This window comes from Manacus vitellinus, unplaced genomic scaffold (assembly GCF_001715985.3).
Source record: "Manacus vitellinus isolate BGI_N305 unplaced genomic scaffold, ASM171598v3 scaffold_20_pilon, whole genome shotgun sequence".
NCBI classification, from domain to species: domain Eukaryota; kingdom Metazoa; phylum Chordata; class Aves; order Passeriformes; family Pipridae; genus Manacus; species Manacus vitellinus.
This window is the reverse complement of record NW_021939471.1, coordinates 12,975,583-12,992,105: the sequence shown is the minus strand read 5'-3', so window position 1 is coordinate 12,992,105 and position 16,523 is coordinate 12,975,583. Positions and strand designations below refer to the sequence as shown.

At 36.5% G+C, this 16,523-nt stretch overlaps 1 protein-coding gene across 1 annotated transcript in view; it reads left to right on the top strand.

The window, feature by feature from the left end:
- Positions 1 to 16,523, top strand: part of AGPS (alkylglycerone phosphate synthase) — a 68,100-nt gene that overhangs the window by 40,974 nt on the left and 10,603 nt on the right. The window contains exons 9-17 of the mRNA XM_008931062.2: positions 2,144 to 2,224; positions 3,303 to 3,428; positions 5,488 to 5,596; positions 6,027 to 6,154; positions 8,705 to 8,756; positions 10,996 to 11,072; positions 13,161 to 13,273; positions 14,874 to 14,943; positions 15,886 to 15,947. Coding sequence (XP_008929310.2) covers positions 2,144 to 2,224; positions 3,303 to 3,428; positions 5,488 to 5,596; positions 6,027 to 6,154; positions 8,705 to 8,756; positions 10,996 to 11,072; positions 13,161 to 13,273; positions 14,874 to 14,943; positions 15,886 to 15,947 — 818 coding nt within the window. The remainder of the gene's footprint in view (positions 1 to 2,143; positions 2,225 to 3,302; positions 3,429 to 5,487; positions 5,597 to 6,026; positions 6,155 to 8,704; positions 8,757 to 10,995; positions 11,073 to 13,160; positions 13,274 to 14,873; positions 14,944 to 15,885; positions 15,948 to 16,523) is intronic.

Here is a 16,523-nt window from a genome sequence, read left to right as displayed (position 1 = left end):
CTTAATGTTTTGTTTTAATTTTTTTAAATTATCCTACAGTTACATTGGTGATCACTAGTACATTTCTTTCTTTGCCAAAATAAAGTAGGTATGGAAATATTAATCTGTACCATGCATGATTAAATTGATACTCCTTCAGCTTAAGTGATATTTCTCCGTTGTTAGCCCTGTACTGCTTCATATGACCTGTATGTATTTAATAAGAAAAAAGTCACTGCTAAGCCTTCTTATAGCAACTTTAAGTGAAAGTCAGAGGAAGCCACTCATCTTCTATATTGGAACTTGCATCTGATGTTAGATGAAAGGCTAAGAGGAAGTTGCTATTGCAAATTTCACTAGTTTTTGCAGACTTTAAATTACTTAAAGCAGAGATTAGTAAGGTGACTTAATATCTATAAATCAACTTGAAGGATAAACTTTCAAGAAAAAGCTCTGGGTTTTTTGTGTAGATAACATCTTGAGAACGTGAAGTTCATAGCTTTATGGCAGTCTAGAAATGAAGTTCTGTAAAATTTATTGCTAGTTTTCATCTTTCCATTTTTAAGAAGCTTTATACTTTTAAACTGATAGCTTTATGGCTACATGGTAATGAGGTGCTTCAGATAGAGCTCTGTATCTTTGATGTAAGGCTCTACTGCCTCCAAATACCTGCTGAGCTTAATTCTTTTAGCCTTGAAGGTAAGACCTGGGTTTTGGCTCCATTTTCTCCAGTTAGTCAGCGGTCCTTCAGTTAAACTTGTTTCTCTCTGTTTCTAGCTACAAAGTGGTATTTTCTGCAGAAGTGTTAATTGCATATTGAAGGAAGCTCTTCTGGTGTCTGTGTGGAGTGAAATCCAAAGAGTACAGTAGTGACTTAGACCTTCATTTGAACTCATTGATTTATAGCCCAAAGCTCTGACTTCTGTTGGGGAGTGGGAAGGAAATGTTGTTAATTCTTACTATCATGGGTTTTTTTGTCAGCTAGATATGTAAATATGCACTGAGTTAGAAAATAGACCACTTTTCAACCATCTTGAATGACTGCCAGCCAAATAAGGAAATTAAGGTGAAAAGGAGCATTGTCAGAGTTAAAACCTGTGTATGTCGGAGCAGTTAAGACAGTTGCATGAACTTTACTTTTTTAATAAGTATATATATATATTTAGGGTCTATATTAGATAAAAACTGATTTATGTAAGCATCGGAGATAATTTATACAGTTTATATTGAAACTGAAGGTGTCTAGAAGGAGCTGAAGTAGTTGGCTTTGAATAATTAGCCCATACTTCATGAGGGGGAGAGAATTTTTTTTAAAGCCTAGTTTAAGTTAGACTACAAGATGTCCACATTTCTTTAATTTGAAAAATCAAGGCAGAGGGAAGTTACAGCTGTTCTCCTTCCATATAATGTTAATACACAGAATTATCAAAGTACACCAGAAGTGTACTAAAGAGGGTAAGCAGAAACTTCTATAGTGTCCTTAGTATGTTGTTAAGTTCCTTAACCATATTTGTTAAGTTTCTCCTTGCTGTGAATTGTCCTCATGGAGAATCATGCTTAGCGAACCATGTAACTTGCGGTGTTTGCTACTTTTCCTGTTTAGTAGAATATGCTGATGGGACAGTGAGTGTCTTGTCAGATAACATGATGTAATCCTTCCAAGTATCTTAAACTTCTGAAGTATGTACCTACTGTGGTATTCTGGTGTACTGTGTCAAAATCCAAGAGCTGAACTGGAATAGCTGAATGTACTCTGTTTAATCCATGCAGTATGTTAAAGAATACTTTTCTTGGTGTATTCTTAATGTCCAGATAGTCAGATTCAGGTACCTTCAATCATGTTAATTGTGGAAATTGCTGTATTGCTTAACTCCTGTTAAGAGTTTTGACTTAATTATTTCTGGCTTTTTTGCTTTGTTTCTGTAAACGTTCCTAGTATAAATTAATTAATAAGTCTCTTACTCTCTTATAGTGGTGACTTTATAGATTGAAACCTGTTGTGTACCTGTTTGAGGGAGTGAGGAGGCTCAGCTTCCATTGCTGTAATGACTGGAGTGGTATTAGTAGTAAATTGTATGACCAAGCATGTTGATCCTAGCATTAGGGAGAGAAAGAAACAAAAATCTTGAACACTGGTTCTTACTTTTGATTGGCTTTTCAACAGAATCGGATTCTCTGGATAGATGAGAAAAACTTAACAGCTTGTGTAGAAGCTGGCATTGTTGGACAAGATCTGGAGAAACAGGTATTTTCATCTGGTTAACTGGCTAGTATTTTTTCATATTTTTCTTAGGTGTTCCTCATGTCTTTTCCAAAGCATTGAATTCTAGCTTAATCCCTGTGTGTTTCATGCAGCTGGTGTGGTAAGAATTACATGCATTGGCTATGAACCAACCTTCCCTAGTATATGACCAGTAAACATATAAAGCCACAATTTCCTCTAATATGAGAGAGAACCATGAGCTAGATGAATCACCATAGACAGTACACAGAAGTGACTTTCAGTCTTTAAGTTAGAACCACTTTGTACAACAGAACATAGTTCATGATTCACATTATGTGGTATACTTAAATACAGCTGTCCAACATGATTGTTATCAGTTAGTCAGTGCAGATTGATTATCTCAAATGCATTAATGCAGTTATCACTTAATGTGAGACTACTTGGTCTTTGAAGCTGTCGGACAGCAAGAATTAGTGTTGTAATTCTGGGGGCATCCAGTCAACCTCAGGTGCTGTGCAGATGGCAAAGCCAAGTTAATACAGAAAAATGAGAAACCAGTGATTACTTAATGTACAGGAATGTGTGATCTGCATCACAAATAGTTGACAATGTTGCATACAGGAAGCCCAACCAGATGGCTGTGTATTAAAACACATCTCTCCTTGAGAGAATTAAGTACAGGCAATTTACTCGCATTTTCTGCAGACCCGCTGCATAGAAATTAGGATAGAAAGAACAAGAGATTAAGTATCTTATTTATTGGCAGCATTTGTGCAAAGTTGGCACTTACTTAGTCATAACTTTTTCCATATGTATTTGAATTCGCACCTTCTTTTGAATGATAGAGGTCCTTTAAAATATGGGGCAGGAGTATATGTCACAGGGTGATATGTGGCACAGTGTGTGCACAGCAGAATTAGAATCAATTTGCATTTTATGTACCTATCAAAGATAAAACTTGTGCTTGAATAAATTGGTGTGTGATTGGGATACTTACTTTTAAAAAAAAAAGGAAAACAAACCAAACAAATACAGAGTATTGACTTTGGAGTACTAAGCCAATGCAGGCTCTGTAGGATGTGTTTTTTCCTTTCTTTAGCTTGCTGAAAGTGGCTTCTGTACAGGCCATGAACCAGACTCCATGGAGTTCAGCTCACTAGGAGGATGGGTAGCAACACGAGCATCAGGCATGAAAAAAAACATCTATGGAAACATTGAAGATCTGGTAAATAGTTTTAATACTTTTTCTAGTTATTCTGTTCAGAGATTTAACTTTTATAAATGACTCACAATAAGAGAAGGAAGAGTAAATAGTGGTTCTTTGTGTGATACAGTTTTGGCATCAAATCTTGACTGAAATGCTTGTTTGCTTACTTTTGGTATTAATGGTAATAATCCTTGTCACTGATCTAAAAGTAATTTTCATTTGGGTACTCACAGGCTAGCCTAAGGAATCATTATCCTGTCCTGACTCTGGTGCTGTCTTCTACCAGTTTGTGCTCTCTGTTAATCCAGTGTAACAATCCTGTCAAGCTTTTGGGGTGATTGCAGAATTCCCGTGTTTTCTCCTACCTGTTGTGTGTACCTGAAGATGTCTAGTTGAACTATCTAACTCTGACAGCAAGCTAGCTCTTTCCACCTTTCTGGATCCCCCTAGGCTAGTAGTTTTTTTCAAATCAGTAGGCTGATCTAATTGACCATGTGGATGCACAGTGGTGAAATCTAATGCCACCACACGGTCTGTAGGAACCCAGAGGAAGGAAGCAATACACTGGGAATGGCCGTATTCTACTCTTGAATTTGTTTTAAGCATTGAAATGGTTCATCTTTATATTAGGTAATTTTTTTGGTTTTAAGCACACTTTTTGATTTTAAAGTCCACCTTTTCTGTTATAATAAGTATATTGAAGATATTGAAGCTAAATCATCACTGTTCAGACTTTGCCTGTGTTTTTGCTTCAAACTTCCAGCTTTCTCTGGTAGTTTGTACAATAACCCTTCCACATGTGAATTTTTTCCTCCTTTCCTGCAGTACACTCTAGGTAATGTATCCCTGTCACCTCAGGCCTTTTCATCAGCTCATAGTTCAGACCTGTTTGTTCTGTGCAGAGATGTGACACTTCACAGTCAGTGACTGAGCTTGGCAGGAATTACACAGTTTTTATTCAGTAGACCTGGCTGAACTAAAACTAGTAGCACTTACAGAGTGTCATTGTTCCCCTGCTGCCTGAAGTGTTACTGAATGGTATAGTTTGGCTTGTACTGGGAGTTGTGAAGCAAAGGGCTTTTCTATTATGGAAGCATAACTTCAGGCTAAAACAGCTTCTGAAATTTTCATTAGGAGGAAATAGGATTGAAAATTGATTCAGAACAGTTCATGAGTTTCAAAATGGCACAGTGAGAATGTTTCAGGGAAGTGTTTACCTTCCGAGGAAACTTTTATATCTTGAAACAGTGTGTTATATAAGCTGCCTAAAATCCACTTACTGCAGAATCAATGGTTCATAAATTGCATATAATGAAAATTACTTAGCTACCTGTGCTTGAAAGTTTTAAAGCCATTAGTTGAAATTCAGTAGATTTGCTTCATTTAAAGGCATCACTAAAGAAAAAAAAAGCTGAAACCCCACCCTTCCTTGGTATAAAATAATTGAATAGAGGATTAAAAAGCTCCCACATCTGGGCTCTATTGCATATGCCTGAAAAAAGCTGGAAGCAAAAATATTGAAAAATATTTTTTAAAAAACAACTTTCTCACCCTACATATGTGTTAGTCTTATGACAGATTTTATATTGATAATCTGTTTCACAAAGCTTACTTCTGTCTTTCCTCCTAATGGTAATATTTCTGTAGCAATCAGTGGCTGAATTATATTAGCCTGAACAAGCAGCAGTACTAAAGCAAAACTTAAGCAAAGTTTAAACCCTCACTTTTTTTCTCTGAAGTACTGTATATATTCTGCATTAAAATCCTGGTATTTTTGAAGTTCTGTCTACACTGAGAAACAAAACAGTTTTAACTGGTGTTGCCTGCATGTAGCCAACAGCTGATATGATTTGCCAAAGAACTGGAAATGATCTGTTGTGTGGGGAACCATGCTGTGTTATAAATAATTGTTGGTAACAATCCTTGGGTTACCCAAAAGTTCTTGGGATTGCCTACAGAATGCCTAAAATCTGCAAGGCTGAACTGTATCAAGCTTAATATGTTTTGTAGAAAAGAAATATAATAAAAATCTGTGCTTAATGCTAGTATTTCTAATCATTGCATATTGTTTAAACAGGTGATTCATATAAAAATGGTAACTCCTAGAGGAATAGTAGAAAAAAATTGTCAAGTACCTCGCATGTCAACAGGACCTGATATCCATCACTTCATTATGGGATCTGAAGGTATAAATACAGTATCTTCACTTTCTGCATCTTAATTCAGCTTCTGTAGTGGCTTGATTGTTTGAGCATCTTTAATGCTGTGACTTCCAGTGTGTCGATGGGTAGCATTGTGCAGACAGAATTTCTTGTGTTAGGATAATACATTGAGACTTTAATTAGGACTGTGAAGTTTAGCAGCTTTTAACAGTGGTTTAAACAGACCTGTGGAGTTAGCCTACAAGTCTAGTAACAAGCATCATGATTTAGAGGATTTTTTTTAGGAATTCACCATGTAGATAGTCAGGAATAAATCCCCTACTACTGCAAACTGAATTTTTGGGATTTCAGATTTATGTTAAGTTATAGCATCCTGATAAGCAGTTGTTAAGTTGGGTAACTTGCAAGAAGTTCATCCTGCAAAATTTTGCTCAGTTTTTCTTTTCTCCTGAAGGAACTCTTGGAGTGGTTACTGAAGTTACGATAAAGATTCGTCCAGTCCCTGAATACCAGAAGTATGGCTCTGTGGTCTTCCCCAACTTTGAACGAGGGGTGGCCTGCTTAAGGGAAGTGGCAAAGCAGGTAAAGAAAAGCTGGATGTTGACTTCCCTCAAGGACATGGATTCTAGCAGTAGGGGTGTGTTGATGCTTTAGTATTTCTGGCATTTGATAACCAAGAATCTGAGATAGGAATCTTGTAAGCATATATGAAAACACAGTATATGGTACATGAGGCTTTTGGAAATTATGCAGTTGAGGATTGAGCATTTTATGAGTTTGCTTGGTATTCTGAGCCAAAATGTGGACAGGCCTTGTAATGGCTTGTTTTAGTGGGAGTCATTTGCATATTGCAGCACAAAGAATTTGGCTTTGCATCTCCTTCAACTGAGAACTTTACCCTCAGATTAATTAAGACTGTGTAAAAGGGACCAATATTTAAAGGAATTAAGCTGCAGCATACAGGCAAAAGGCAGTGAAATTTACGGCTCTGAAGTGGCAATGGAACAAAAGGAATGCAATGAAAGGATATGGCTTGTGTTTAGAAATCACTTCCTGGAGCACAGTGACATGTGCAGGTGAGGGGGATATTTCGAGGTGCAGTTGTGCTTACACTGTAGTATTTAAATAGAGAATAGTGTAGTCAGGTGGTTTCAGGTAGCAAAACTCATACACAGTACCCAAATTCCATAAAGCTTTTTCTCCAGACTATGCTTCCAAACAGATCTTACACTGGCGAGCCTCTTTCTCCACTGACTAACTTTTCTTTGCTCTGTGCAAAATGTATCAAGTCGTATATATGGTAGAATGTACCCTGAATTGGGGAAGTAATTTCAGAAATGTTTTAATTAATGCCAAACTAAACACAGCTTTACATTTTTTCCAGTGATTGGTCTAAATTAATGGCTTAATGTTCCAAGCCAGATGTTCAAACTGGTATGTGAATGACATGTATATGCTAGTCAGCAGCACTTGCCAGTTTTTCTGTCATGCTTCTACTGCTAGTGCTTGTCCTTCCTGTTAAAGGTACCTAAGCAGACTTTTCGGGAATGCTTAACATTTACAGTCAGTTAGGGAACTAGTGTCTTTTCCCTGTCTTAGTTAGAAGAGGGGGGGAAAAAAAGGCACAATTTGCCACTTAATGTCGCTCCGTTTCTAAGCTTCTGTTGCTGCTGCTGCTGTTTCACTGCTTATTTGAGCCTGAACTACTTATTCTTCTCTTCTGTTGCCCCTTGCATCAATCTCAGTAAATATTACAGTGATTGCTATCTGAAAAGCTGTTTCTTTTATGTAGCAGTCCACTTTAATGTAAGAATAATCAACCTGCAGGTTGTGGGTGGGTTAGTCTCATTTAAAACTACTCTTATAGCCTTCTTCTGTCAACCTGCTTGGTGGGCTTAGTTCTTCATGTTCCTTCTTCCTATTGTGTGACCAAAGATATATTAATGATACTAGGAAGGGCGAACAAGTGAAAGATAAGTATTTCCATATCCATGTGATTAGATGATGGCTAGCTTAAAATTCAGACTTTGTCGCATTCCTCTGGTCATACATTTCAGTATGATTGGACATGACCATCAGAGATTATACAGTATAGGCATGTGCATGAAGCTTACCTAATTGAAGGCAGCTGTTCTTACTGTTGTTGATCTCTGCACAGTGCAGAATCTAGATTAGACACAGGTATGGATTTTAATTGCAGTCTGATGGCAGAGTGTTACTGTACTAGGTCTAGCAAGGATGGATTTGACTTTCTTCATAGCAGTGTGGTGTTAGCTCTTGTATTTGTGACCAATACAGTGTTACCACTCCAGTGTTTTAGCTATAGCTGAACAGTGCGTACACAGTATCAAGGCTTTCTCTGTTTCTTACTCTTCCTGCCAGCAAGTATATTGGGAGCAGACAGGAGGCTGGAAGGGAAAACAGTTGAGACAAACAACCCAAATTGACCAAAAGCAGATACCATAAAAATCATGATCATAAGTAGAACTGGAGGGGGGAGTTTCCCAGGGGTTGCCATTGCTTGAAGACTGGCTAAATATAGGTCAGCTGGTGGTAATTGATTGCTTTTTGCATTATAATTTTGTGAGTTTTTTTCCCATTTTGCTTACCCAGCTGTCTTTATCTCAGCCTGCATATTTTCCCACTTTTGCTCTTCTGATTTTTCTCCCCATCCCACTGATGAGAGGGGTGAGCAGCTGTGTAGCACTTAGCTGCATGCCAGGGTTAACCCTCAACAATTAGACTTTTCCAGTGGATTTGTATTTTATGTGTATCTCCAATTACACAGCAACATAAGCTTAATACACTAAATGAGTATCTTTAGTTCATATGCCAATTTAGAAAACCACTCAGAACTTGAAGGTCAAAGTTTTTTGCTGTTACTATGTTGGCTTGAGGTTAAACTGAAAATTCTCAATGCATTATATCCAGCCATACCTAAGAGATGTTGCTATTCAAGTGAAAACAAGCTTATAGTCACCCCTTTTCAATTATGATGATGGCCATAGGTCTCTGGTATCAAAGTGTGCTTTCTTGTATGCTATTTTACAGTGAAATTTTTATTGTAATGAATTTTAAAACCAACAATCATTTTATTCTCCTCCCTCTTATTCCCCTAACTTTGCCTCCAAGAGATGTGCTCCTGCATCAATTCGCCTTGTCGACAACGCACAGTTTCAGTTTGGTAAGTATGTAGATCATCTTGGAGGAGTGTCTGTTTCCAAGGGGTTTTTAGTAGCTTAAGTCTGCTTTGAGTCATAATTCTTTTGCTCAAAACTAGATAAAGAAGGCAATAAATCCAAAGTTCAAACTCCAGATAGTGCCATAATGTGTAGTTTCAGAAAACAGAAACCTGTCTTTGTCTCTGGGGAAACAGTATCAACTAGTTGAGTCAGTAAAGAGCCATGATCTGCATATAAATACATGAGATGGGTTTTTTTGCTACGTTTTCTTTCTTGACATAGTCTCCTGGTGAGTTGGAAATTCTGGAGTCACTTCCTCTATTTTGCTGTAAAGGAGCAGAGATTATAGTTTTGAAGTACAGTACCTGAAACATTTTCTTCCTAAGGGTATTAATGAGAAGTTGGATATGAAAAAAAATTAGAATGCCAGCACCTTACTTTGAAAGTAAGTGGGTTGATGCCTTTAAATTTCATGAAAGCATCACAATTGGTACACAGATTCCTTAGAAGTAATAGGTTTTTTGTAAATATTCTGATGTGGCAATGTTTGACTGGGTGGGAGAGAAGCAATGACATGCTTGTCCAAAGTGAGCTGTCTGTTTTCAAAAGAAGCTCCGATGTAGTAAATGCTGTAATTGTGTGCAAATACAACTAAGCTGTGGGCTTTAAGTCAATGATGCTACTAGAAGATTACTCAAGACAAAGATTTTGTGAAATTTCCTGTGGTTCAAACACCTAAATAGGACAATATCAGACATGTAGAAAAATCATTTTTTAGCATTTCTTAGGAAAACTTGTTATTTTAACTCTAGTAAATTTGACAAAAGATGTGTTCTGGCTCAAGATGCTCTCGTGGCGACCTTAAATTCCACTACCGGAAGCTAATAGCTTGCAGAACTTGAAGGTCTTGCTGAGACCATGCTATTTTGATTGTATCCAGAAGATGAAAATGTGAAGTGTGAACGATCTTGAAAACCCCCATTTTAATACCACTTTAACAAATCAGAATTTCCGAAACTTCTTTTAGACAGAAGCCTCAGTAATGAATCTCAGCTTCAAATGGCATTAATATGATGATGTTGAGAAAGCTGAATTTCGTTTTTCAAACCAAGGAAATGGGGATTTGTTAGACCCAAGAGCCCAGCAAGCCTTGCTGCTTGCTTTGCTCACTCTTTTGTGTTACACTATTTCACTCAGACATTTCCAACAGAAGGCAGATGCATTTTTTTTTTCTTTTTCATTGGGAAGCACAGTTTGACCAATTATAGGCTTTAAACATAGTTTCAGGTGTGTCAATATAGATTTTTCTTGTAGTCACTATTAATTAATTTTTTAGATTGTGATTTAACAAATTCATGTCCTTTTATTATCTGGTGCTTTTTTGTGTGCTTAGTTAAGTGTGCTTGGAGGTATATTCCTTGGTTTGTATCAGCAGAGAGAGTTCCTCTTTACTGAAGAGGAAAGTGGAGTAATCAGTTCAAGTGTTATTCAGGAGGAAATACTTTGTGAAGTATTTTAGAAGGAAGTATCATGTAAATGATGCATAACTTTTTATGAATTGGGCTCACAGCATGTAGGCCAGATGCCAGGCTGCTAGAGTGAAGCAGTAATGGGAATTCAGAAGTTGTTTGTGACTGAAAACAATGGAACAAACAGTAAAAGACTTTCATCTCAATTAAATCCAGTCCTGAGGCATAGATGTTAATTTAACAGGCTCCAAGACACCATTTATATATCCTGGTAATTTTAGTTCCCCGTTTGTCATTAAGGAAGCAATTACTAGCTTTATGTAGAAAACTTCACACAAGTGACATAACTGTTAAGGAAAAAGTTGCTTAACTTCTAACTTGAACCATTTTTGGCTGTTTGTTTCAGTGGTTTTGGCATAACTTTAAAAAAAGGTCACTGATTTTGGCTGAGTTTTGCAGTGTAAAAACTAATTAAGTACTCTTTTAAAAATTTTCCATGTGCCATAGGCTTGTGAAATCTAATCTAGGACAGCCTTAATTAAAGTGTCAAATATTTGTGCACAGTTGAACATATGTCTTCAAAAAAGTAATGAAACCTTTTCCTAAATCATTTTCTAAATGATTAAGACAATTCTCTTTGATTTTGATAATCAAAGTGCTCCAAGCAATTCTAGCAATTTTGACTACCAAGCCAATTTTTGTTTGCCCATTGAAGTAGGAATCTTAAGAGCACTGTTTGCCTTAACGCACCTTTTTCTGCTTTTTGCCAAAGGTCACGCTCTTAAACCACAAGTTGCTTCCATTTTTACATCATTTTTGGATGGACTGAAAAAATTCTACATCACAAAGGTAATTTGGGGGTTTAATACTGTTTCAAACTTTGCATGCTGTTCATAAAATTCAAGATTTTTTGCCTAACTGCTTCTAATGCAGCTGAGTTTGTTGTATCTGATACTGCAATGTGAGATATATTAACTTGACGTTCTAAAGGTGGTTTAATTCAAACTGAGATTATCTGTTTGAGGAGTTATTACATGAGAGCTGTTGTCACTGGTCATACCTGTACCTGAGATTAGTGTGCCTTTGTTTGGCAGAAAATCGGTGACAGCGGGAGACTGGAACCAATTTATCCAGCTTGTAGACCAGTGATCATCAGTTCATACTGATGAAGTGGGGCTAGCACTATAGTTTATTTTTCACTTCACAGGTTTTGTCAAGACATGATCTACCATGTTATTACAGTGAAACTAGAATTTTTGAAGAATCTCAAGATATTTGTCTTGATTTGCCCATATCGACTGGCTTTTTGTCTTTCTGGAATTCATCCCTTTTTAACCTAGAATTTGGTACTAAAATACCACTTAGGCTTTTGTATTAAATAATTTGTCTTAATGTTGAGTTTTCCTCCAAATTAGCTAACTAGAGAGTTCCTACAAATATGGGTATTCAAATGTAGAAAATTGCATTATCATGGATAAGAGGAGGTAAACATTCCATTCATATAACACGAACAGATATGCATATGAAGCGATATGATAATACCAAGTGTCTTCAAAGAGTGGGCTCTACTTTTGAAATACAGTGGCTAGTGTTGATTCTGCAGCTTTTTCTTGGACTACTGAAGTGGGAAATAACACGTGTCTTGGGACTTCTGTTGTTAGGGAATACCTATTAGGTTTTGAGATGGCCCAGAAATTTTGCCTTCCACCCTGACCTACTGTAGTGCAGGAATGTCTTAAGTAGTAAAGGTTTTGGCAGCAAGATTGTTGTCAGGTTGAAGCAATCCTAAGCCGGCAGTATCTACTGCTTCTGCAGTCAGCAACAAACATCACTGCTTCTTGGGATATTGTATCACAAAGGGATGTTGTATGCCAATTACAATTCTTTCAGCTCAGTAGGAGAAAAAAAACTGTGAAGCAACAAGAGAAATGCTGTGTAATACTGATGCATAGATCCCAGGCTGGTGACCAATCCTTGGCTCTTATGTTAGGGCTCACTCCCCTGGTGCATATGAGCAACTGCTGCTTCAGAGAAATTCCCAGCTGGGTTGGGAGGTAGGAGTAGACAAAAGGAATAATTTCAATGATCCTGAGACTGCTATTGCAGGTGTTATTGGGACCAATATGCTGAAATCCATCTTATACCTTATTTCATCTGTGAATTTGGGAATGTTCACTGATAGAAGAATGCTAGGTATTGCTAGGAACTGTAGTTCCTCCAGTGCCTCTTAAAGGCAACTATAAGGTGTTAACTGAGCATTACAGCCAAAAGATGGAAGAATAGATGAAAGGATTCATACAAAATGAAATACAAGTGGTTCTAGGACAAGAGGGGACTGTAGATAGCATCTTAAATTCCAAGGACAGAAATAAAGGTCTATTATCATTGTAGTAAAAGTATTTCTTTCTGTTCGTTAGCCATGCTGTTTTTGTAGGACTAGTGGGTAAGACAGATCCTTTGCCTGGTGAGGTATATGCAGCTTTGCAGCAGTTTTCATGATTTTTTATTGGGGTAGTGGGATTTTCTGTGGCACGTGGCTGATACAACTATTTTTAGAGCTGTGACATTTATGGTGGTCATAGTCATCTTCCTGCTTTAATACATAAATAGTTGATAGAATATAAATGTCTCTATTGCTCAAAGCTGTTTTTTCTACAGCATAGGTAGACAGCTGTTATGTCTATCCTGCTTTTTAACAGGAGGAAAAAGGTGACAGATAATTTCTGTTATTTCAGTTGACTTGTGTCCTGTAAAGGAAAAACTTAAATGTTTTGGGAGTAAATTTTTGAAAGATGATTTTTTTTTCCCTAATCTTTCCTCTTTGTTGCAGCAAGACTTACTGGCCAGGGCACGTGCCATGTATTTGAAATTAAAAACCTGTTGCTTGTATTCTACCACACAGACTATGAATAATGTAAAGTTTGTCTCTCTTTGCAGTTTAAAGGATTTGATCCCAACATACTGTGTGTAGCTACCTTGCTCTTTGAGGGTGACAGAGAGAAGGTTCTTCAACATGAAAAGCAAGTCTATGATATTGCCACCAAGTTTGGGTATGCTTTTCAAAGAACTTTTTCGGTGTGAAGCTGGGAATTAACTATCCAGGAAGAAATAAGTGTACTATATTTTTGTAGTGATTACTGTATGGATATGTTCTCAGTTTACTAGTTTGAAGTGGCAGCAATCAATTAGCTATTGAATGTTCTCTTTGATAAATAAGGCTTGCAGTAACTCTTAGGGTAACTTTACTGAAAAACTTCAGCTCTCTGTGTATTGCAGTACAATATTTTACTAAATATAGAATTGATGTTATTAAAATGGAAACTAGCCCTTTTAATTGCTTAGTGGCATGGAAGTGGCTTGTTTTGCAATACTAGACTCTACATTTTGACTGCAGAAGGGGGAGGCAAAATCATAAGGGTAATATTAAATTTTTGCAGAATTGATGTGAGCATATGAATACAAGAAGCTTGTTTGGTTAAAGGAGTGCAGTGACTTTCTGTCCCATAGGCTATGTCCTTACAAAGGAACAGAAAACACTCACTGAAGTGGCAGGCTGAGTAGTGATCAGGTAGTTTCTTTCCTTCTGCTTCGATTAAGCATGATTGATGAAAGCCATCATCAAAAGTGTGATTTGTCAAGAATGTACTTTTTATTTTTAAGAAAGTTTTTGCTAATATTGGTCTCAGCTATACAAATGTACCTATAAGTATTGTTTTATCCATTTCAAGGCTATCCTTTCTGAAATTTGTGTTTTCATTGTGCTTTCTTTCTATCACTTCAACCATGAATCCTTTTGTATTTTGGTGTTTCAAGATGATGGTGTATTGATAAGGGATGCTTGTCTGTATTAGATCTGTTAGAAGATGGCGCTGTCTGTGCTGCTTAGTTAAGGCTATTAGTTAAGTGTTTAATGGTTTAACCTGTTTTAAAATACTTAAACCATTTAATGCTTTTATAGTCTAATGTGTCTATCCTTCTTCAGGATGTTCTGTCCTTCTGGATGTCTGATTTCCCACACACACACCTTTCTGGGATTTATGGGAGCTTCTAGAAAGACTGATTAAGATACATAGCACTTTCTTATTCTTAGAAACCAATAGTTAAAAACAAAGGCTTTCATAATGATCCTTGATAGACTAGTGAAAGCAAGGCTTCCCTTTTCTTTAGTGCTATGGCTTTTGTGTTTGGGGTTTTTTTTTAATTCATTCACATCTCTTACACTTTTGGGATCTTAAGTCAGGAGTATTGCTCTCATGACCTGGGAGCATACAAGTGCACAAATTCAACATGCTTAGAAATGTAGTTACACATGTTCCTGTAAATTAATATCCTGGATATACTATGTCAGCTTGTGTTTCTCTGCTCTTTTGTGAGTTTTGAAGACTGTTATTTTAAGATCACATCAAATGTTTTGTTATGTTCATCTTTCTTCTGGTTATTGAATGAAAAGACAAATGCAAACCGTTAAAAGTCTGGTCTGAAGTAAGTTGTTTTTTTTTAGTGAAGAGACCGTACTATTTTCAACTATTGTAACACATCTTAGGCAGCTAAACTAGCAGAAATGTTTAATAATCAAAGTTATTTTACAAATATTTTTGTAAATTGGTGACTACTTTGCTGGAAATTTAATTAAATTCTTGTAAATTACAGTGGCTTGGCAGCAGGAGAAGATAATGGACAGAGAGGATACATGCTGACATTTGTCATCGCATACCTTCGGGTAGGTCAGCTTTTGTTTGTCTGCTGAAACTTCTGTTAATTAATATAACAAAATATAGAGATGTCTTTTTGAAGATGCTTTCTTTGAAATCAAAGTGCAGGTTGCCTTGGATGATATCTCAGACTTCTCCTAGAGATTGTATCTCTTCCATTTCTGACTAGTGATTATTCATGGAACTTCATCTGCAAAATACCATAAAGACATTAATTTATATTCTTGTTAAAGAAATAGTTTCTCATAACGGATTGAGAAAATTAGATTGAAGATCCACAGGTTGAATGGAATCAGTCTTGGAGAGTACTTGAAATACTCATATGCTCACTTGGCTTTTTACTCTTAGGAGATCTGCTTATGACTGTGGTTTGAATCAGAATTCCAACATAATGGACCTTCTGTCTAAACTGCTGCAGCTGTTCTTATGAATTTTAGTCTTACTATTTGAGATTTTTTTATTTTTCAGAATAATATGCATATCCCAATTGTTTGATTTTATTTGTCTTTTATAGTCAGGGACAAATCACTGAATTTCCCTCTATTGCAGCAGGCTGTATGTAAAATGGGAAGATATTCATCTTTATTCTACCTAGATAGTAACTACATTCTAAATAAATATTTCTACTAGGTGTTATGATGGTTAGCACAGTGAAGCTCTTGGCTTGATACTATAGTTATACAAGTATTTCATTAGTGTAGACATACTGACAGTCTGACAAGTTGTCTCACTGTAGCCTTGACATCAAATATTTGTTGTCTTTGTCTTTAAAGAGCTTCCCTATTTCCATAATAATAAACTTATGTCTCTGGGACAGATGGGTGGTTTTGCTAAATTAGGATTTCTTTTTTTCTCATAGAAACTAAAAAGTTGTTCAGTTGTTAGCTGTGTAGCATACACTGAATGTTGATGCTGAATGTTACTGATAATTTCCTCACTCTGTTTATTAGGACTTGGGCCTGGATTACTATGTAATAGGAGAATCATTTGAGACATCTGTTCCTTGGGATAGGTAAACTGTGATTACTCTTTAGAATTTCTTAAAACTTGATTTCATTCAAATTATTCCTAACTCATGTTTGCTCATGGGGATACTTAGTTTAGGCCTTGTGTCTATTTAATGCTCCCTGATGTGCACCTCTGTGTCCTTGCTAAAGTTGCTAGTAAATTACCTATCAGGATTTTGTAAATGCAATGTGTCAAGCATTCAATAATATTTCTACATAGGTTAGCTTATTGTAACAAATTTAGAACTTGAAATTGCACATTGAATTTACCAATTGAAATTGCAATTGGTGACAATAACTGCAGTGGGTGATGAGCAGCCATGTGTGTGGGATCAGCTGCATATTTCAAAGAGAGAAGTCTGTAGTGTAGATAATAAAAAACTTTTAAGTGTATTTAAATAAGTTTTTTCTTTCTCCAGTAATGTAGGGAAATGAAAACTGAAAAGATAACTTTTGCCCAAGATTAAGATCCTTTTCCTAAGCTTATTTCATGTGTTAGCTGTGGTTGAGAAACATTTGACTGCAACAGAGTTTAATATACAAAACCAGTTTGGATGCTTCTGTCCATTTGGTAAACCGGA